The 25,330-nt window shown below is 36.3% G+C and overlaps 1 protein-coding gene across 1 annotated transcript in view; it reads right to left on the bottom strand.

The window, feature by feature from the left end:
- LOC132560386 (microtubule-actin cross-linking factor 1, isoforms 1/2/3/4/5-like) overlaps positions 1-25,330 on the bottom strand; it is a 187,727-nt gene that overhangs the window by 85,916 nt on the left and 76,481 nt on the right. Inside the window, exons 7-8 of the mRNA XM_060225057.1 lie at positions 5,076-5,242; positions 991-1,106 (exon numbers count right to left, since the gene is read on the bottom strand). Coding sequence (XP_060081040.1) covers positions 991-1,106; positions 5,076-5,242 — 283 coding nt within the window. The remainder of the gene's footprint in view (positions 1-990; positions 1,107-5,075; positions 5,243-25,330) is intronic.

Here is a 25,330-nt window from a genome sequence, read left to right as displayed (position 1 = left end):
AAGCAGAACACTTACGAAATAACAACCTTCAAAATAAAAGACAGGAAACTGACTCTCTACACAATGGCTGTTTGTCCCTGTGATAATCCTGTAGATATATTATCTTTCAATTGTCTGAGCAGGGTATGCTATACAGATCATTATCAGAAGGACAGCATTCTACTGTATAACAAATGTTGACCCTAAATTCAACAACTATATGGTCAGAGAGCTGATCAGATCAAAGACAGTTTACTTCTATCATCTGCTCTCTACAACAACATACTAAAATTGCAGAAACATATTTGACATTCTTCTACCCATAAAAACATACTCTACCCCAGACAGCATTATACACTATCCCATGTAATCATTCTAATCTACCTGTAATTGGCTTAAGTCTTATATCAATTGAGCAAATCCTTAAGTAAGTACTTGAAAGTAATTAAAGATCAAAATATTTCCACCTGGCTGTAAATCTGTTTGAGCTTAGTCAGATGTGTTTTCCTACCTGGGTAATTTACCCACAGGTGGATTGTTTACTTCCTTCAAGTGTTACTACTTTATCGGGTATCTATTATTTAAACTCGACATAAATATTTAGACATTGATCGTGGCTGTAATTGATTAAATACCTGTGTGAGGGGTACAGGTATACCTGTATGTCTGGGTCAGTCTAATCAACAATAATATCAGTCAGTACAATGATGAATGAAATGGATTGCTGGTCAATGTCAGGTTATGTTAGTGAAGGGTCATTACAACAATGAAAGGTTACTGAGGATTACATGGTCATTTCATGCCTGCTGGCAAATTCTGTTTCACCTGGACTGGTCAGTCTTACATGTCACACCATCAGGTCAACAGTTCTATATGAATAATTACAGACAAGCCATGTGACCCGTGAAGCCCCGAGATTCCTCTACTATATCTGCATATCTTCATGTCAAATTCTGAAAACTCTATGCAAATAATTCTCTCTTAGAAAACTTTTTCTTCCAGCATCAGTACCTTCAGGGTCAAGTAATCTCGTCACTCCATATTCCTTCTCTGCAATACTGAAGGCAAGCTCTAGATTCTGGCGGGGAGTACTGGTCCTTGCTCTCTGGAGATCCACAAGATCCGGTCTGTAAGGAAAATTTTGAATAAAGGTTTAAATTTAAAATATACTCTCATCAGGTAAAAAGGTAGGATGTTTAATTAACATGACCTTATAAGGAATTGAACTTTCTCCAAAAGAATTAGATACACAAACCGTTATTTAAAACAAGACTAAAAATAAGACCTCTAAATAAAAGTCTTTTTTTTAGTTGTTTTGGAAATCTTGTACCAGCTGTTCAAAAGCTTGATTAGATGTAACCAGGAATGTGTAATTCAAACTCTAAAGGACTTTTGATACAAAACTTATGCATTATATATACCAATCTATTCTGTCACATGAAAGACCTGTTAAACGATATCAGATTTTGTAATTTTAGTTCAACTTTTTATTTCATCTGTGGACAGTGGATTGTTCGCGAGACATTCAATGGAATGGGGCACAGAAACCAATTCTTCAGTAAGAGAGTGTGACATCACCAGGACAGGTATGTTATGAAAACTTTAGTTGTGTTGTTTCACACCATATCAAATGCTTTACTCAAGTTTCAAACATACATCATTATACAGTTTTGTTCCTTATAAGTGGCTGGAAAATGTCTACTGGTGACAGCAGATCTAGCTTCAAAGTTTTCATCTCCAAACAATGTCATATAATCATGTGAATATCAACCTTGACAGGTACACAGTAACAGTTTACTTGTGAAACAGATTTATCATCACAGAAACTATATTTACTTGTAACATAGGTAAATTTTTTACAGGTACCATGTTTACCTGTGAAACAGGTAATTTATCCTATGTGCCATTTTTACTTGTAAAACAAGTGAATTATCACAGATGTAACACTTACATGTAGAGCAGATAAATAATCATAGGTTTTATATTTTCTTATAGGGCAGGTAAATTATCACACGTGTTAAATTTACTTGCAGAGCAGGTAAATTATTGCAGGTATCATGTGACTTGTAGAGCAGGTAAATTACGACAGGTATTTTGCAACTTGTAGGTCAGGTAAATTATCACAGGTGTTAAATTTACTTGAAGAGCAGGTAAATTATTGCAGGTATCATATGACTTGTAGGTCAGGTAAATTATTACAGGTATTATGCGACTTGTAGGACAGGTAAATTATTACAGGTATTATGCGACTTGTAGGACAGGTAAATTATTACAGGTATTGTGCGACTTGTAGGACAGGTAAATTATTACAGGTATTGTGCGACTTATAGGGCAGGTAAATTATTACAGGTATTATGTGACTTGTAGGGCATGTAAATTAGCACAGATAAGATATTTACTTCCAAGACAACATTTGTAAGATATAGATAACACCATGTCTGTGAAGAAAATATTCACTATTTTAGCTATGACCAATCATATTATTCATAAGTCTGACATAAAATGTCTAACTTAAACTTAATTTTCTGCTTCTTCACTCAAAAGCTGACTAATGAATTACCTCTTTGTCAATGAAATACCAGACTGTCAGAAACACAAAGAACCCTGTTCACTGAAAGTTTGAAAGACAAAATAAACATCCTTACAATAGAAATTTAAAGTGCAAGGCCAGTATATATATATAGGTCTATTTATATACAGTAAAATTTGATAGCAGGTAGACAAACCTATCTTCAACATCCAACATAAACTATAACACGAAGGAGATCTACTACTACTCTCTGTATAGTGGTGATAATGATACTGCTAATAGCTCAATACAAAGGACACATTTTCATTGACAAGAAAACAATTTGTATCAGACTAAGTTATCTAAAAGTGTGATGAGAGGCAACATATACACTATTGTAATACAAAACATTGAAACTATTAGCATATCAGATCTCATGAGAGAATGGATATATTCACATAGGAATGACATAGAATTAACCTCATAGTATCGAATGAGACAGAGATCTCCCTAAGATTTTATCTGATGTTCATCACTGAATCAATTATCAATATATCATTAATAATTAATGAAAACTAAAGTTTACATCAGTGATAATAATAGATGTGATTGACTTATCTGTAAACATCTACTCTGTAGTGACCTTGACAGAAGACCTATGTATATCTATCCTGCAGTGACCTTGACAGATGACCGATGTACATCTACCCTGCAGTGACCTTGACAGATGACCTATGTACATATTTGTAGCAATCACTTGACCTGTGACCTAATAACCAATCAACCTCTGACTCAATTATGACCTCAACTTCAAACATGTCAGGGACATTTATTGTAATAATCCTTCTCAAATTACATACATAGATTAATGATAGACAAACAAAACATAAATAACATTTGAAATGAAATATATCAATTGAAGCTTACAAAGACCAAATGGCCTACATTCAATTGACAGGTGCTGGATTGGAAATGATATTAAATCATTCAATCTTATATGTTTGGCCAAATTAGTTTTTTTTCACCATACAATATCTTAGTGACATAACTGGATGCCATATCAAATAACAATTTTGAAATTACGTACTAAAGAATGTAAACAAAAGGATGATTCCTCATTGTAATTCTACACAGGTGTCTGTCATACACAAAATCCAAACGAGCTCTGCCAGTAACACTAAGGAGCAGTTCAGGTAAATTTCAAAGGGTATATATCTTAAATTTCAATGACAAATCAAACTGGCAAATTAAATTATCTAGGGCATCCCATTTCACAGAGACAAGACACACGATCACTCTGCATATATTTCCACATTGATTATCCTGCATGTAAGTTCTACGTCCTCTAGTCACCGAAGTCCTGACAGCCGTGTGGATATTTGTGTGAGAAACTTAATCAGGCGTAACAGTGTATTTATCATGGTGATGATTTTCTGCCCAACCTAAATATTGCCTAAGTTCATCTTGCCGCCAAAACAGGGTCTGACCTTCAGGGACATTGTTGTATTAGTATGACCTGTGGGACATTGTTGTATTAGTATGACCTGTGGGACATTGTTGTTTTAGGGCGATCTGCGGGGACATTGTTATTTTAAAGTGATCTCCTGGATATTGTTATACTAGGGTGAGCTGTGGGACATAGTTGTGGTGGGATCTATCCTGTATCGTACATGAAAAAAGAGAATGTCAGCACTTGGTGTCAGACTTAACCTCAAAGCACTCCAATTTGGCAAAATGTCTTGAATTGTTTTTCATGCATTTTATTACTAAATAGGACCCGAGTGCGAAAGCTGACATGTGTTACAAAAAGTAGTAGACATAGTAGATGTCACCCTGGAATAATTATAGCCTCATTCACAATCTCTGATCATAAGAACACCCCAGTAAACTGAATTCACCTCCCCTACATCTCAGTAATCCATAGTGTCTGCCATTAAAGACAGAACATAAACAACACACCAGTATCCATTGGTTTGGAATCTGGATTGATCGCCCAGAGTATTCCACCTGACTGATGAGCCAAACTAGCTCTAACTTGTCAGGTAACAATGATTATTTCTAGGCCTCTACAACCCGTTATCATTTTTATAGCATGGATATGGCAGAGAAAGACTGAGCTGGAAATCGGTTATCTGTGAATGTATACAGTAGTACATCAATCAATAAATACACAATCCCACATTTCATACAGTTTGTATGATCCTGTATCAAATCAAAACTTTTTTACTGGTTAACACTGAAGAACATCTTTTCACCCTGGTATAGCATGAAGACATGTGATTGTCTACAGATAAAGATGGAAGGCAATTCGAAGAGACAAAGACACGTTTTTACTCCAGGTTTAACAACTTAACTTTTAATAAACACAAATAACTCTCTATAAACACTATCATTCTAAGAGAAGAAAAACAACAGAAAGTTAAATAAATAATCATGAATATTGTCAAACTGACAAAAATATTTTGGAAGTCTTTTCTTGGGAAATGACTGGCTTGTTGAGTTTTTCCCAGAAGAAAGAATTATTAAAAAAAATTTGATAATGACTGAAAACATATCACAACACAGGATGTGACATCACAGTACTGACCTGTGTCTGTGTATAATGGATAGGAATGCACGTCCGTCCCTCCAACTTTTGCTGAAGTTGTTGATCTTGACCCCAGGGTAGCCTTCCACTGTTCGTCGACTCCATAGCAACAAGGCTTCTTTGGCTGTGATGTCTTCAGGTTGTCCAGGGACGACAACGTCTGACACCTACAACACAGGGGGACACATTACAATCATGGCTGACATTCATAGTTAAATGACTTTCATGCAATACAATTATTAGACAACACAATGAAATAAAGTCAAGTGAACAAGTGCTCATTAAGATACATCCCCCACCAAACAACATCAGAAAATGGAGTCCTGGTGTGACATTTGACCCAATGAACTTGACCCATAAAATATTGCTCGGAAACGATTAAAACCAAAGGGATCACTCCAGGCATGATATCTATATAAACAAAACTTTCCATTTAATTGTAGTCAGGAATATCAAAACCATTTTCTAAATCACAAGTTACTCCAGACATCAATAACACTGATGACTACTTAAAAATTTCAATCAAATGCAAAAGAGTTAGCATTTTCATAAGAAAAAAACATGCAGTCTTTGTAAAATAAATCAAGACATTCTGATACAAAGTAACACCAGCATGAATAATACTTAATCAAATCATATAACCACAAAATTGCATCACAAAGTCTGAGCTGATAAATCAATGTCAAAAAGAATTGTTTAAATAATCAGAAATTTATCATACATAATAGAATTTTACAGCCATTAAATGTGCCAGGGTGTTCTATTTCTTCTAAAAAAAACGATGAATTTTTCTTTAATTTTCCACTTAACGTCAAAACGTTGGGAGTTTTCAAGCTGTGCCTTTTGTTAGTGTTATTTGTTAAATGCAAGTCAAGAACGTTTTGAATTACACGTACAATATGTATCATCTTCCTTGTTTGTAAAAGTTCTGTCTATTTTCCTGGACCAGGTGAGAATGTTTGATTCCCCATAAAACCAACCAAAACAATTGAAATGAAAAAGGACAGACATTAACCATGAATACTGCTATATATTATCGCTGATAATTTTGCGATCCCACATGATTTGAACCTCATATCCCATAGACAATATATAGCCGATTAGACATACAATGTGTACACAACATTTGACCAAGACGCCAGTAATTGGCTTTAGAGGTTTGTTTGTACACTTTAGTGAAAAGTGCCACTTTGGAGCCAGTGTCTCAAACTCTGGGATAAAGATGTCTCCCTTTTATCAGAGAAAGTGAAAGAAATAACCCTCTCCTATTTGCCAATCTCCCACAGAGACTAATTCTTGTCAAATTGAACTAGAGAGATATGTTGAAAGATATATAGACCATATCTCCCACCCCAACAGGCCTCCACATCACATAACTGTCGTAAATACTCACCATGACAGACCAAAAAGCATCACACAACTACCATAAATACGAGCTGAAAACTTCATATCATCAGAGGTATGATTAAAGGGAAGCTTGCCTAAAACCTGTCATTTAGCATGGTGAGAGGGGAAAGGTCAGACTTATTTCAATATAGACAGAAATTGTAAATTCAAGTACAAAATACACCTGAATCTCATGATTATTTATGTCTGATCTAAGACCTTCAACAGTTTGGAATTTAAGACTCCATGAAAAAGTTTATTGCTGTTTAAGTTTGTCGACTAGACAGTGTAAATTTATTTTCTTCCAGAAGAGTTTCAACACTGACTTCTTCATAAAGACTGTTTTACAGATAACCCTGTACTTCAAAATCTCAATAACTAAATAAAATTTGTTGAAACTCTCACTCAATACTCAGTGACCAAATTGATGTTTTATAGAACAGAGTCATTTCAAGTATTTTAAGATTCTAAAATGATTTTTATAAGATATTTAGGAAAACAAGTTAAATATGTGTATCAGAAATAACTGACCACTCATCCCTGTTAGGAATGACCACAGTTCTGTGTGTATCTGCCCTATTGAGTAAATAGATAAAACTAACATTTCTGTGCTAGGAGAGGAAATTTGACCAGGGTCACCAACACCTTCCTGAACAAGTAAAGAAATGGTCACCAACATATTACACTGTCCTCAACAGGCAAAGAAATTGTCATTGTCATTTTCATTTTCAAATTAAACCCCAGAAGCATTATCATGTTAAGCTCTGTCTTGTTAGTTGGCAACAGATGATATATACATCACACCCTCTGGACACCACATCAGTGACATAAGATTTATCCTACAAGGCCAGGACATATCAAGCATACAAAGAGTCTGACAAACTCACTAACTATATCTATATATTCTAAAACAAACTGTCTGGCTTAGAGGGATTTTTCTTAAAAAACATGTCTGTTGCAAATAAAAAATTCATATTCATGTCCATCACAAATGAGCTCTTTAACAACAAATTTATTACAAAACGAGTTTTCAAGAACATGTCTTTTACAAACAAAGCTCCTCAGAAACAAGCCTTTCTAATCAAGTTGTTTAGAAACATGCCTATGTAAGTTGTAAGGAAATGTAAATACATGAGAAATGAAGATTGTTGCTAACCAACACAAACAAAAACTTTCAATGAAAAACACATTGAGAGTATAAAGCAACACAAGTGGGATAGAGGTCGGGATAGGATAAAAGCACAGAAAAGGACCTTTGAGGGAGGTTGAAGGTATATGACACAGCTAACCCCCAGGGATGTAGGTATTGAAAGGGTATAAGAAAAATTCTTCTGAGTTGTATGTCGTAAAGGGATAACTCATGAACATTTCAAATATTAACGCTGTGAGATGAAGACATAGCAACACCTCTGGGAGGGAGGTTGCGTGAATATGACACACAAAAACCACTAGGAGGGAGGTTGTGAAAAGATGACACACTTACAAACACAAAACTCCTGGGAAGGATGTTCTGAGAAGAAGATAAAAAAAACACCCCTGGGAAGGAAGCTGTCAGAAGATGAAATGCAAATGTCACTGGGAGGGAGGTTGTGAAAAAATGACACACAAAACCCCTGGGAAGGGGTAATGCATATGACAAACAAAATCTCAAGGAAGGAGGTTGTGAGAAGATGATATCCAAACACCCCTGGGAAGGAGGTTGTGAGAAGATGACACACAAACACCCCTAGGAAGGAGGTTGTGAGAAGATGATATACAAACACACAAACACCCCTGGGAAGGAAGTTGTGAGAAGATGATACACAAACACCCCTGGGAAGGAGGTTTAGAGAAGATGATATACAAACACCCCTGGGAAGGAGGTTGTGAGAAGATGCCACTTGAACACCTCTGGTACAGACAGAGTGCAACAAGAGGTCCAAATGACCATGGGAAGTAGTTTTAACCACACCAATTGTAGTACACATGAATAAGAACTGCTGGAATAGTTCCCACTACTAACTCAAAGTTTAGTCATCAAGAATTATCATGATACAGACACCATTCAATGTCATTATAAAACCTGATAACACTATTGGTGAAACATACAGTAAAGCTGATATGTCTGTCAGACAACATGTGGTAATGGTCCTACTTTCCTGATACTTTAATACATATACCACGTAAAAATTGTCCAAAAAAAACTAACTTAATAAGACTATTTTAACAGTATTTCAGTTCAAATGGTGTGTAATAGAACCACATAGCATTGAAAAAACAAACCAACAAAACAAAAATCATATGTCTTCTAAAGACAGCATAGGACTTGTCCAGCAGTATCTATAAGAATGAAGTCTTGAATTGGTCTTTTAAACTGATAAATACATTTTATTTTTCTTTCATCTTTCAATAACACATGTATACACAAGTTTGCTGATGGATTTAAATATATTATAAAAATCAAGCATATCATTATAATTTTCCCCTTTTTCAAATATGTATCTTCACTACAATCTTGATAAAACGCCTATTTTATCTATGAATATTTTTTATGCAAGAATGACTTCTTTAAAATGAAATTTTGTCCTATATTTACAAAACATCATCGAGCAGAAAAATAAACACACCCCGAAGTTATTACAACGTTCCTCCATAAAACATAAAGGATGATCCCTGCTCATTGTGATGAAAAATATGTCAAAACGATAACCATGGTTCAGCGAGTTTGTATTATCACAGACCACAGCGAACCAAAATAACAGATCAGGTCGTACACGGGGCCTAAAGGAAATACAGCCATTTAAATACAGGACAGGCAACGTAAAAAAAACCTACGTAAGGCAATGACCTAGATATCTTACTGAAAATCAACATACAAATATTTGTATTAAGGCAGTCAGCAAAATCGTATCAATGAAGTTCTTGAAAATATGTACAGAAAATTTGTCATTGCACTGGTGAAGGCATTCGATCTGTGAAGATCTATTTATTTTAAAAGTTGTTATCATGACGTTTCTTGTCGCAGACGTTAGGCTGACGGCGCTTCCGTACTCTTTATTACAACAATAACATTCCAACAGTAAATAGAACGTTTATTTGTGTTCACTTGACTTAAGATTACACAAAACAAATAGGAATCATGGTCTGACACTAAAATGAAATATCACAATGTCATTACAAGCACAACAAAGCACAGATAACGGTCCTTCTTAAAAAAAGTCACTAAACTGTCCTATCACAGCATTGTCATTATGTCCTTGTCACGTTAAGATCAAAGGCATATTGAGTACAGAGATTCGCTCTGACAGGTACGTTACACATGTATAATTATAAATTCTTACACAGATGGTGTTCTGTTTGTATAATAAGGTTCATTTCCACCATATATCTACTTGTTAAATGTGAAAAGTCTCAGAGAAGTTAATACAAGCATATTAAAACAGGTAAACAAGAAATGCTTTCACCAATATTCATTTTAAGCAGTTTTTATTATAAATTACTACTTAATATTCATTCGTTTCGTACCTTTATTGCGGCAAATGACCACTTCATACTGAAAGTTCATATCAGCTCAAAGAGTTTCTCAAGCGGTCAGTTACAACTACTGGACACTGAATCATTTTTATTAGTGTTTATACCAAGTTTTACTTTAGAAATCAACAAACACTTCCATCAGCTAATTGTAATTCATTACACAGACCAATAGACCTTATTTCTGTCAAAACGTTAACCATTGTGTTCTGTATAGGTCCATCTCTTATAGGATGGTCAAGTATGGTCATAAGGAATTTCCTGTGAAAAGTTTAATACCATGACCTGGTACCATTTAGTGTTAAATGACCCTTGACCTTATACTATACTTGAAGTCCAAAGGAAAAGTCCATTCATTATACAGGTATACCTGGCTGGACAAAGATTCAAATGGGACATTAAATTGAGATCATTATTACACAGAATATGATATTCTGTTAAAACCATACTTATGTAATTTTCTCTTATTGGCTGTGTAGTCACAACAATGCAAATTTGATCGTAAATCTACCTTAGTTTTTTTCCCAAAAGCTTATTGGTTACAGTATCAGAAACACTGTATCAGTTGGGCAAGTAATTAACATCTAATATCTCAATTTCTGACAACTTAACCTGTTAGTGTGACATTTGGCCCCGTGCCTGTGTAGGTCCATGTGTGGTTAACAAAAAGCTTGACTATTCATCACAACAATAATGACAAGCTTCTTGGTGATTGAACTGTTATCTTGCATCAAGTTTGAAATGAGCTTAATGACCTACAACCTTTAGGATCATTAATCTCCTGGCTATCCACCCCAGTCCATATCTACCAGTGCCAATATAGCTTTAATAAGAGACCTAGCTCAGGGACTACCTAGTCCAGGTCTCAAAATGTCTTAATAGTCCTAGCAGGGACCTAGAGGAAGGACGTCCTAGTCCAGGTCTCTAGATGTCTTTATAGCCCTAGCAGGGACCTAGAGGAAGGACGTCCTAGTCAAGGTCTCTAGATGTCTTTATAGCCCTAGCAGGGACCAAGATGAGGGATGTCCTAGTCCACAAATCTAGGTATCTTTATAGCTGGTAAGAACCTGGAGTAGGGGCCTCATCCAGATCTCTGGGGAAAAGTGGCACAGCCAAGGCTTGTTGAGGTACATTTAGGTCTGTTGATACAAAGGGTTTACATAGTTCTAAACTTGAACATATGTTTTGCAGTCATTCACTCTCTACCTAGCCAGTTGTTAGTATAATGTGACTTGGACAGGTGTATACTATCATATTTCGCTTGTGATATTTCAGTGAGCTGGCACTATAAAAACATCTGTCTGTGGCGCTATTATCTATTGGAACCATGTTCCTATGACTCTGGCTGTTGACAATATGCAAAAACCCCAAACAAGCAAACGAAACCACCATCAGCTTTTGTAAAAACTTTCACAATCAAAACACAGCACAGAGAAAATTCTACTACCATTCATAGGAGAAAAAATTCCCTTATGTCCTTCACCACAGTTTCCTTAATACACAGGTGTTCTTCAACACATGGTTTTATATACATTATATCTATTTATGTATAGGTGGTGATCAGATTTAGTAATCAAAACTATTCTACATTAAGGTGGCAATCAACATTTTGTCATCTAACTGTAAACTTAAACAGAAAATGATGCTTGCCAATAGACTACAGCCACCTAAGCATACCAAGTACATGACACAACCCTTGGGTAAGATATTGCCCTAATTTTAGATTAGAAAGCATGTGTGCTGCACAAAGGTTTGTCTGCTTTTGAAACAGCCCTGGATAACACATAACATCATTGGGTACAAGCCAGAATTCTGTATTATCACAGTTTGGTTTCCAAATTAGTCTGTTTATTTACTTTTCAAAGCATTCATACGACATTGCATGACCCCTAGTACATATCAACATTATCATATGACCTTGACATTTGATTTCGGCAATCCAATTTTAAAACTGCAATGACTTTTTAAATCAATTTCTGTATACATAGAAATACAAAATTTGCAGTATTTTTTTACTTAAATTTCTATTGAGCAGTGCTGTGATTGTAAGAAAATTGTAGGTGTTGAAACAGATAAGGCATTTACCTACAAAAGTGACATGAAAAAAGCCACTCATAACCAACTTAAACTGATGATACAAAAGCTGTTCCTAACTCATAAAGTTTCTCAATCACAGCTGGAATAAAATTGTTTTCTTACAAAACACAAATAAATTGACATAAATCTCTCAAATAGTTGATGACCCCATGACCTTTTTTCTAGTAAAACTTGATAGATAGCTAAAAGGTTGGATTACATTACAAATTTGATTTATCCTCAGGTAAACTTGCCCACCTGTTGTCAATTTTTAACACTTTTCATCAGCAGTAATTTTTTGTAACAACTCAAACATATTTTCTACATGAAGAAAAATAAAACATTTTCATGCATGCCCTGTTTAACTTTACTATCACTTTTCCATTCACAGAAACTGAAAACATTCTCACGTTTTGCTTAGAGTCAAATTTCGAAATTGCTCTGCCGTGACCAACTACTGAAATTATTGTCATTTCAGTATCATAATGTGTAAGTAACATTTTTTAATTTTTGTTTATAGCTATTTTTATCATTAGATTATATATCAATGGTATTTTGAGGACAGGTACGATATATATTACAGGTAGTACTAATATAGTCCTTTGTACCTTTGACAGGTAAGTTTTGTATGACAGCAGAATAAGCAGAGAAGGAAGGTAAGTCATTTACAAGGTCGTAACCAGCAGATAAAGACACAGGTAGACTACACAGGAAACTATGACAAACATTCTACAAAGGTATTAAAAATATAGCTGTGAAAATATTTTAAAGAGGTTGTGCATTGATTCAAAACTCAACACAGAATCTTTTCTTTGTCAACATCCATATATTCCATTGATCAATATTTTGCTATCTTTACATCAACTTTCGAATGGTAATGTACCTGGGTAAACAATATGAGAACATCTATTCCCAACTATTAACAGTTATTTAATGTCCATCACTAGATTGTCCTGGTCACCCAAGAGGAATGTCTCACTGTTTACATACATTGTTACACACTATGATTCACCAATATGTCACTTGGGTCTCTCATGTATAAACAGAATGGTAAGGTAGAACAACTGATGCTACAAGCATGTTAAAATAGAAAAAGAGAGTACAAGTCAATCTGCAGGGTTTTCTGCTATTTTTGTATTGCATAATTTCCTGGAGGGAAATCTCCCTGAAACCTACTTTAATTTTTTCTTTTGGTTGACAACCAAGCCCACATTGCCAGTCTTGACTACACATCATACATCTCTGAGAGTGAAGGTTGAAATACAGCTGATTACATGATATACATAAAAAAAAATCTGAAAATTCTGATATGAATATCTAAGCAAGAAATGGTGAAAAGTACTTATCTTTTCTCTTATAATCTATAACAGACCAATACTCCACCATATAATCATGTACTATTGACATACCTTCTTCCAAAGCTTTCAAGAGAGATAATAACATATTCTGAGTCAGCTATGCTAACATCACCATTAAACATTTGGTATGATGTGAACGCCCCTCAAAAAAAGGAAAATGGAAGTTCTGCCACCCTTAAAGCTGATCTTGACACCCATCCATTAAACATCCTCTTATGTCTGAGTAGACACTTGTGATGTCCTACTCTAAGCCCTCCACACACTTGTCTACCAGTTTGTATCTCATGATCATATCACAATATCATAGCTGTAGCACCAACCCATTATACAATATCATACCTGCAGCACCGACCCATCATACAATATCATACCTGTAGCACTGACCCATCACACAATATCATAGCTGTAGCACCAACCCATCACACAATATCATAGCTGTAGCACCGACCCATCATACAATATCATACCTGTAGCGCCAACCCATCATACAATATCATACCTGTAGCACCAACCCATCACACAATCACACAATATCAAAGCTGTAGCACCGACTTATCACACAATATCATACCTGTAATATCATACCTGTAGCACCGACCCATCACACAATATCATACCTTTAGCACCAACCCATCACACAATATCATACCTGTAGCACCAACCCATCACACAATATCATAGCTGTAGCACCAACCCATCACACAATATCAAAGCTGTAGCACCGACTTATCACACAATATCAATGCTGTAGCACCGACTTATCACACAATATCATACCTGTAATATCATAGCTGTAGCACCGACCCATCACACAATATCATACCTTTAGCACCAACCCATCACACAATATCATACCTGTAGCACCAACCCATCACACAATATCATAGCTGTAGCACCAACCCATCACACAATATCAAAGCTGTAGCACCGACTTATCACACAATATCATAGCTGTAGCACCAACCCATCACACAATATCATAGCTGTAGCACCAACCCATCACACAATATCATAGTTGTAGCACCAACCCATCACATAATATCATAGCTGTAGCACCGACCCATTATACAATATCATACCTGTAGCACCGACCCATCACACAATATCATACCTGTAGCACCGACCCATCACACAATATAATACCTGTAGCACCAACCCATCACACAATATCATAGCTGTAGCACCAACCCATTATACAATATTCCACCTGTAGTACCAACCCACCTAGCAATATCATACCTGTTGATCCGGTTGCTCTTCATTACTACAAACATCCCTTCTACTGTCAAGTGGGGCTTTCCCCTTTAACTTTTTTTTCTTCTTTCCGAAACATCCAAACATGGCGAAAAATTACTCCAAGCTATGTAAACGAATTAAATCCATTTTGGCTTCATGAGAGGACAGGTGTATGATGTGGCCCGAACATGTGTACTCCATACAGGGGACGGTAACATATTCCACTCGAGCGAAAACTCTTCATTCATTCACACTGGGGTTGTTGTCTACACTTCTATGTCCTGCGTACACAATGGACGTCCATATGACATCGCTTTAATGTTGTTAAACATAATAAAATATTTAGATTTAATGATCCTGTCAGGGTAAAATTGTAGTTTTGCACTTTTAAAAAATAATTGCACGAAAAAAATGTCAACACTGGAGTACAAGTGGACACTCCTAGCTGCGGTTCAGGCCACATACACATCAACAATTAGCTCCTAAAACAGGTCAAGGTATTTAAATGCTTATAGACACGGAGTAATCCCACTCATTACCGGGCACCCCTTCACAATACCAACTATATACCCTGTATGCCAAGAGTTTCTGATCACAAGACAATGCCTCGAGTAGGATGGCACCGCGGTAGGTTTGAAACAAACTTGAGTGTGTTACACAGCACACTATCCTTGTGGTGTCTGGAATACTCCAGTATGGACAGATCTGAGCCTCACTCCAGGTGTGTCCAGCAGGTCTAGATTGTGGTGTGGTCCCAACTGAATACCTGGGTGATAGGGATCCTTAACTTAATCTTGACCCCATAATTATTTCAGCCGATGGGTTCTGGTCGACGCCCACACTCCTGATGACATGGGGATTTACCTTTATCATCCCGCATATATAATATACACAGGCATCATACTCATATGTCACAGGACTTTTTTCATGGAACAATGATCTGTTGATGATGTTTATAAAACAGGTTTGTTATAAAATGTATCCCCGTTTATATCCAGACCATGGCCAACACTTTGTCTTTCTCACTAATATTTCTTTACTGGTAATTAATACCAGGTATCTACCTGGCCAGGTAAAAATTGATTATTGATAAAGGGATCAGTGTTATCCCAATATCAGGGCTATCATCCCCAGACTTAAAATTCCTGATGCACGGAGAACTTGGACCTGTACAATTGGGTCGTCTCCACCTCCTATCCCCTGTGTCACCTGAGCGTTGTTGCCTGCCTGGTCTAGAATTCTTGTCAAGCCTGTAGCCCTAACCCAACCAGGTGTAACTGATTGACAGGCAGACCAAATCTGACTGGAGTGTCCGAATGAATCGTTGAGTGTTAACTGTCTCAGATGACCACCTCCCATGTGTTCATAATATACTGCTAATCAGATTTAGCCGACTAATAAATTAATTTGACGACTCCTATGTCACACCTGTCTCTGGTCACTTCCTACTCCAATGACCAGTTTAGACATACATGTATCTGTCTAGCCAATGACCTCTGGTCACTCTTATAATGTACCCTCAGGCTTTGGCTGTCCAAAATCACTTAATCAAGCAATTTATCTTCTAAGGCAAATGTATATAAAGTTAAGCCATTACTTTTTTCTCCTCCATGCAAGAACTTCACCTAATAATGATACACATTAAAATTTAACATCTCAATATCCTCAATCTGAAACAAGTCTTGCTTTAGTATCAGAAACAGGTTCCTCCACTTAATCCAATGAATTGATTTTCTCAAATCTGTGATATATTTAAACTAGGTGTCAAATCCATTTTTAACTGAAGATGACCTTACACTATATCTATATGCGTGTCCTCCGACATCCACCACGTCATAATCACAAATTTGTAGAAAGGAATCTCCAACTGAAATCAAATCTACTTGGATTAGATCAGAATTAATGGCACAAGACATATCATCAAAAAATGTCGGTTTTAACTGCATCCTCGTCTCAGCTGACATTGTTAGTGTAGATATATCTTCCCATCACTCATAGTTCTTAGGCAATCACTCTGGCACGAGCTCAACTGCACGGATAATGAACTCTTCTTAAACACTGGAGTACAAATCACTACACGATACACAATGATAAACTGTAATCTTAGCTGCAGTGGCTGTGTCATATAGCCTACCTCTTAATTTACAGTCATTTAACTCCAATGAAATCAACAAGGGCACCTTACAAATTTTTAAATATTTCCTGGCCCATAGTTTGAGATGAACTGCCTTCACCGGTTTCAACTACCGTATAACATATGAGGACATCACGATCACAGAAGTTATAAAATTCAGTCACACATTTTATTTGCATGATGACCTTGTAATTTATTCCATTTTCTCAGCGATTCATTTCTAATGAATTCCTCAGCTTACACCTAAACCTGATCAGGTAAAAATCATTAGCACTTTGTTCCTTGTCATGTGGTTTTCTTCTAGCACTTTCCTAACAATAACGATTCACTTTGAGAAAGTAACAGGGAATGTATCTCCATGGATTCAAGCACACCCACTTCAAACAAACAGAAATCCTGGCTCCCAGACTTGTGGAAGATAATACCTACATGTAGACACACACATAATCAGTGTATATGCCAACAACATACATATAATTGTATGTTGAATGGGTTGTATCAGCATAGTCATCCTACAGCATGCTGTCTTCATTCAAAATATATAAGGAGAAGGAAGTCAGTGAATGAATGTACAACTGACTTTAATTGTAAATATCATAGATTTCAATCACTCAAAGATGCTTCTTATTCCACAGATGCAATGTAAGGGGATTTTTAGAATTGTTTTGTGTAAAGCTGCTAGCACTGGGAATGGGCAGGTAAATGGGATATAATTAGCAGTAATGTGAAGGAGAGTGTGAGCTGATAGCTTGATCAACTCCCAACAGTAGCCATTGAACACTCACTTCCCTTATCACACCTTATCCAATCACCGGAGGTAATACACAAACAGTAGACAAATACCTCTATACACCGATAATGGTTGCCAATTTACAGGCATAGATAACCAGGTAACTGGATAGAAAATTGGTTTTGTCCAGTCCAGTGAGAAATATTGTGTTATACATAATAGGATTTCTGGGTTGACATTCATTGGTCAACCCTCAATATCTATCAATAGGTAAATCCTACCATTTAAAAATTGATTCATCAGATTTTGGCACGCTTGGCTGAAAATAAATGACATGCCTGAATGAACACATAAATCTATAAATAGATTATTATACCTGGACACACCTGACTGTACAACTACATCTATAATCCCGTTATCATACCCTGACACAGGTGACTGAATAATCAACACACACCAATAATGATGTAAATCATATTTTGACATACCTGAATAAACACAGAGGTCATTCAATAAGTTAATTGTAAAGCTATAAATAGATTCATGTAACTTGTCCAGTCACTTATAACTGTATATAGTATTCTAATTTGTCTACCTTCATTACCCTGTTACCTTCATTACCCTGTCCAGTCACTTACAGGTATACATAGTCTCTGGATTGTCTACCATCACTAACCTGTCATGTCTCTGTCTACCATCATTTACCTGTCAAGTCACCTATAACTACATATAGTCTCCCTATTGTCTACCTTCACTTACCTGTCCAGTCTCTGTCTACCATCATTTACCTGTCCTGTCTCTGTCTACCATCATTTACCTGTCAAGTCACCTATAACTATATATAGTCTCCCTATTGTCTACCTTCATTTACCTGTCCTGTCTCTGTCTACCATCATTTACCTGTCCAGTCTCTGTCTACCATCATTTACCTGTCCTGTCACTGTCTACCATCATTTACCTGTCCAGTCTCTGTCTACCATCATTTACCTGTCAAGTCACCTATAACTATATATAGTCTCCCTATTGTCTACCTTCATTTACCTGTCCTGTCACTGTCTACCATCATTTACCTGTCCAGTCTCTGTCTACCATCATTTACCTGTCCTGTCACTGTCTACCATCATTTACCTGTCCAGTCTCTGTCTACCATCATTTACCTGTCAAGTCACCTATAACTATATATAGTCTCCCTATTGTCTACTTTCACTTACCTGTCCTGTCTCTGTCTATCCCCATTTACCTGTCCTGTCTCTGTCTACCTCCATTTACCTGTCCTGTCTCTGTCTACCATCATTTACCTGTCCAGTCTCTGTCTACCATCATTTACCTGTCAAGTCACCTATAACTATATATAGTCTCCCTATTGTCTACCTTCACTTACCTGTCCTGTCTCTGTCTACCATCATTTACCTGTCAAGTCACCTATAACTATATATAGTCTCCCTATTGTCTACCTTCATTTACCTGTCTCGTCACTTATAAATATATCTAACCTGTTGCCTGTCTACCATAACATACCAGAATTACTACTTATGTATAAATATAGGTGGCACAACTGACCCACGATTACATCTTTATTTAGGTTAACTGCATCCAGACACGTAAGTGTTGAACAAAGCAAAATGTGATTAAAAATCAAAACAAGAATTTTACTGACCAAACAATTTAAATTATTTTTTAATTTGTACATCAACCTGAAAACCTAACTTTATACAGGGTTATTGTGTCAATAGCTTAGAAGAAATAAAACTTCTTCAATAAAAATAATGTTTGTCCTATATTTACCCTTGAGACGTTTCAGAGTCAGGTAAATATACCCCTATTATGATATATTTCAGTGTATTTGCTTTAATTTGCATATATGTGGCACAACAGGAGTTTCCCATATCAGGTAACAGACAGACATGGACAAGTGATATTAAAGAAACACCCTAAAGCATACAAACCCACCAAAGCAGGTGATATGTCGGAGTGACAAAACACCACTTACGCAAAATCATTAACACATCTCTTTCTATAGGTCTTGATTCAAAATGATCTAAATTTCAAATAAATGGAACTTTGCCAAAAGAATGGATAGTCTATTCTGGATAATAAAAATTCTGACAATTAATTTTTTGTTTGTTCTTTTTTACAGTCACGGCAGGAATAAATAATTACCATAACAAAGACTGCTTTTAGGTTTTAATTTAAATGATTATAACTCATTTAATCACAAATAATAGAAAAATCACAAATTTGTGCTTAATTCATAATGAAGTTAAATAATTAAAACAACATCAACTTACATCTACAATAGGTGGACAATAACCCATGTAAAGTTACGTCTACCAGTAGATATACATGTACCAGTTATGGTTAGTTTGATTTATCCCTGTGAACAGCTAGGGCAATTTGGAGATTAGATCTTGTAAGAACTGGTTGCAACCTTAATGAACAACATAGGGGAGGCCCATCAAAATCCATCCAGAGCAATTATGTGTTGCCCAAGGACACAACCAGGACAGCACAGACAAGCTTATATCCCAGAAAAACAAAGCACCATGGGTAGAGAGCATCAAACTCTTCACAGAGTGTCATGTTGGCCAATACTTTAAGTGACAGTTACTATAGGCCCTGTACCATTTAGTCATTGATGTCAACTCTAAAAACTCAAACTTTAACTTATTTTCACAGGTTTAATTTATGTAATTAGAACAGGTTCAGTAATATCTGTTTATATTTGTTTCACTGACTACTGTTTAATGTAATACTTTCGTTGCAGTACAAAATCAATAATACTCAAAATCTTTCTAGTTAACAAACTACTGGTACATTAGAAAACTACAGATATTCATACTCTGACAAAGAATTCCTCTGACAGCTAAATAACATGGAAAATATAACTGATCTATTTATAAAGATGACAACTGTTTGGACACATTTGGTCTATAAATAGAAAGTCACAAGACCATCAGTCAGCAGACGAGGGGGAGGCTGAGGTAAAGATTACATGACTTCACATATTAGTCTGTCATAAATAATCTGATGATAAGTATTCAGACATACTGTAGGCTGCTGGAACATCTCCTCAGTATCAATACATGTCAAGGTTCTAAGTGATAGTTAAGACATCCTTATGGCAAAAAATGCAACCTGCATGACACGAGGTAATTTACCTATACATGCAGCACAGCAGAAGAGACCAGTCTATACCTACAGTATAACAACAGACTAGTCTATACCAGCAGTACAGCAACAGAGACCAGTCTATACCTACAGTATAACAACAGAGACTAGCCTATACCAGCAGTACAGCAACAGAGACTAGCCTATACCTACAGTATAACAACAGAGACTAGCCTATACCTACAGTATAACAACAGAGACTAGCCTATACCTACAGTATAACAACAGAGACCAGCCTATACCTACAGTATAACAACAGAGACTAGCCTATACCTACAGTATAACAACAGAGACCAGTCTATACCTACAGTACAGCAACAGAGACTAGCCTATACCTACAGTATAACAACAGAGACTAGCCTATACCTACAGTATAGCAACAGAGACTAGCCTATACCTACAGTATAACAACAGAGACCAGCCTATACCTACAGTATAGCAACAGAGACTAGTCTATACCTACAGTATAACAACTGAGACTAGCCTATACCTACAGTATAACAACAGAGACTAGCCTATACCTACAGTATAACAACAGAGACTAGCCTATACCTACAGTATAACAACAGAGACCAGCCTATACCTACAGTATAACAACAGAGACTAGCCTATACCTACAGTATAACAACAGAGACTAGCCTATACCTACAGTATAACAACAGAGACCAGCCTATACCTACAGTATAACAACAGAGACCAGCCTATACCTACAGTATAACAACAGAGACCAGCCTATACCTACAGTATAACAAGAACCAAGTATTGCAATCCAACTAATGTCATTCATATGTTTTTTTGGCTTAATAGGCCTTTAATGACTGGGATGTAAAAAATCCATCTGAAAACTATTATAGTAGAATGAGTACAAGTACTCATAAGATAATAATGTAAGGGTGGCAGCATGTTCTGTACTCACTTCACTTTGTGTCACTTCAATCTCACTTATGATATAGATCACTTTCAGGTACAAACCTCTTTAACATCGTAGATAAGACCACCCAAAGGTCAAATATACCAGCGTTTAATACTGGTCAGCATAAATTGACCAGTCAAGTCATCCATGACCAGAATCACAGCTCTTAGGGAAACAATTTTGTATTTTCAATAAAATAAGTATGGTAAGTAGTTTAGTTCTTAATCCTCACTCTCTTTTTTCCTTCTTTCCCATAAGCTTTCTCATAGGCTTTCCCATACTTTCCCATAGGCTTTCCCATAGGCTTTCCCATAGTATACAGAAATAAATAAAACATATCTAATACATGAACCATCTGTGAGACGGCTGTTGCTGTGATAAAAGGGAACATTATAATAAGCTCCTATTATCTGACCAATGGTCATTGATATAGACAGTATTTTCAGATTTCCTTTAGCGGCTGGACTGAAACCCTTGCTCCTGAGCAGTAAGTCTGACACAGTTATCTCCCTTGACAATGATTTTTTTTTATCCATATACATATTCATTTATAAATTTAAAAAATCATTTTTTGCAAATTTAACATCAAATCTTTATCATCACATCAGAAGCATTGCAGAAGTTCTGCCACATAACTCTCCACCAGGTCATGAACTTGTTACTGATTCTTTGATACTACAAAAATATTTTTGATAAAACATGATAAATTGAACTCCATAAGTCCAGGTTTATCTATATTGACATCAGTGTAGAGGAATCTTAAAACTACGAGAGAAATATTTGGATACCATGGGAAAAATTTCAAGCTTCACACATATAAATCACCATTATGTATGCAAAGAATTTATAAATCTAATGGAAACTGAACTAAAAAGTGAACTGTTGGGGAGGGGGGGGTTATATTTAAAGTGAACTTTTACAGCTAACAGATGATAAGAAATGACAATAAGCATAACATTGTCTACAAAACACTCATATTATTTCAAAAGAATTTTCTAACTTTCACTGCTGGATGAAGATAAGGCTTGTAGATTAAAAGATTGTTCTTCTCTTTTCACACTGTTTGGACTTTCTGCAGCTGATACAGAGCTAGTCACATTTCAAGAGATAGATTCTACAGCAGATGATGCAGTCGAGTGCACCCTGCTGATACGGAAGCTGCAATAGCCTTCCTTGTAACATCATAACACATCCTGACTGGTACAGTCTCTTATAATGAAACATCATCTTTATGTTCACACTTGTATTTAGCATATTTTGATTTTTTTTCTTTGTATGCATGACTACTTATATACAAATAGTATAATTCAGCAAATCCAAGACACTAAAACAACATCACAAATGATTTTCAGTTTGTCTAGAATTGCAGACCTTCCATAATTACACAAAGGCTACATATTGACTTTGTCCTCCTTAGTCATTATCATCTAATGTAACAGCTTGTGATAATGTACTACACCAAATGAAATAAAATTTATAACGGATTCATTCTACAAACCAGCTATTAGGTGGCATGTTTGTACAGAGGAGGAGGTGAAGTGAGACAGCTGATGAGGGATCTTTTCTCTCCCTCTCCACCCTGCCCCCCTCCTTTCCCCTCCCTCTCCCTCCCCATACCCTCCCCTTGATTTCTGATAGCTAGACACACCAGCTGTGCTATATCTGCTATAATATCACACATAAACACAGTCAATGTTAAGTAACTATCACCCTTCAACTCTACTCTAACCCATAACTCCCCTCCCAGCACATCTATAACTCCCCCCTCCCAGCACATCTATAACTCCCCCCTCCCACAAATACATATCATTTTCCTCTTCAACAAATCCCCAATGCCCTCTCCAATACCATTCTGCTTCCAAACAAGAAACTCTCTATCCAGTATCCTTTTTTGTCCACCCACCCTGCCCCGCCCCCATCCTGTCCACACCACCCTGCCCCACCCCCATCCTGCTCTGCCCCCCCCCCTCCTGCCCTGCCCCCACCCTGCCCCGCCCCCATCCAGCCCTGCCCCAATCCTGCCCTCACCAATGTCAGTACTTCTCCATGATACACTTAGTCATCACATATATCACCCCATACTATCATACAATCAGAAGCCTTAATCCAGAGATATATCTCAGAACAATCAAGTAATCCCTTCATCATCATGCCACCATGCCCCTCCCTGTCATTTACACTCCATCCTCAAATACCCTTTCCACAACCTGCCACCTCCTTTCTTTATGCTTGTCCTTTTCTTTCTTTCTCTACAGTCTTTCTCATCACCCTAATTGTACCCTAGAAGATCCTCCCCCTCCCCCTCATCTTCGTATATCCCCCTCTCACCTCTTATCACATCATTATACTATCCTCCCAGGTGTGAAGCTAGATTTATCATCCCACATTATGCTGGAGTTCAGCAGGGAAATGATATGGCAGACAGATTGAGATAGCACAGTGGCAGACAGATGGTATAAAGCCATCCTGGAAGGAGATAAGGAAAGTCTGCAAGAAGGATAAGGACACCATTGTCACATAAACCATAAGCTGAATCACAAAGATGTTTGTCACAAAAGGCTATATAAAAGACCATTTGTAAAATCTTTTGTTCAAAACAGAAAAATTTGTAAAAGCTTACGTTCACCATAGAAAATTCACATTTGAATAAGCGGTCATTTGTAGAATCGTAAAGGTTATTTCCGAAACATCACTGTACAAGCAGAGACCATTTCAGGAATCTCAAGGTAAATTTAGAAACATAAGAAAGCATTATTACTCTGTAATCATTATATGAAACATAGAATATGACTTTAAGGATCGGGTAGGCTTATTGCAGGACAACAAAATAGCATTAGTTTACATTTTTTTTACCAAGAGATATAGATGGGTTTTTCTACCAGGCATGGGCTTATTGATGGATAAATTGAAAATATCAAGCATGTTTTTACTGTAAACTGTAGTATTGTATCAGTAAGCAAATATAACAAATCATTAGAACAAAAGGTCATGACAAAGATCTGCTGTTACCATGGTAATGTACACGAGAAACCATTTGTAATAATGTCATGTAAGAAACCACTGGTAATAATGTCATGTAAACAACCACTAGAAACCACTGGTAATAATGTCATGTAAAAAACCACTAGAAACCATTGGTAATAATGTCATGTAAGAAACCACTGGTAATAATGTCATGTAAACAACCACTAGAAACCACTGGTAATAATGTCATGTAAAAAACCACTAGAAACCACTGGTAATAATGTCATGTAAGAAACCACTGGTAATAATGTCATGTAAACAACCACTAGAAACCACTGGTAATAATGTCATGTAAGAAACCACTAGAAACCACTGGTAATAATGTCATGTAAGAAACCATTTGTAAGTTAAGTCATGTAAGAAACCACTGGTAATAATGTCATGTAAGAAACCACTGGTAATAATGTCATATAAGAAACCACTGGTAATAATGTCATGTAAGAAACCACTGGTAATAATGTCATGTAAACAACCACTAGAAACCACTGGTAATAATGTCATGTAAGAAACCATTGATAATAATGTCATGTAAGAAACCACTGGTAATAATGTCATGTAAGAAACCACTGGTTATAATTTCATGTAAACAACCACTAGAAACCACTGGTAATAATGTCATGTAAAAAACCACTAGAAACCACAGGTAATAATGTCATGTAAGAAACCACTGGTAATAATGTCATGTAAGAAACCACTGGTAATAATGTCATGTAAGAAACC

This window comes from Ylistrum balloti, unplaced genomic scaffold (assembly GCF_031769215.1).
Source record: "Ylistrum balloti isolate Yb309-2 unplaced genomic scaffold, AGI_CSIRO_Ybal_v1 Utg369668, whole genome shotgun sequence".
In the NCBI taxonomy this organism is placed as follows: Eukaryota; Metazoa; Mollusca; class Bivalvia; order Pectinida; family Pectinidae; genus Ylistrum; species Ylistrum balloti.
The sequence above is the reverse complement of the archived record's forward strand: the minus strand, read 5'-3'. Positions and strand labels throughout refer to the sequence as shown.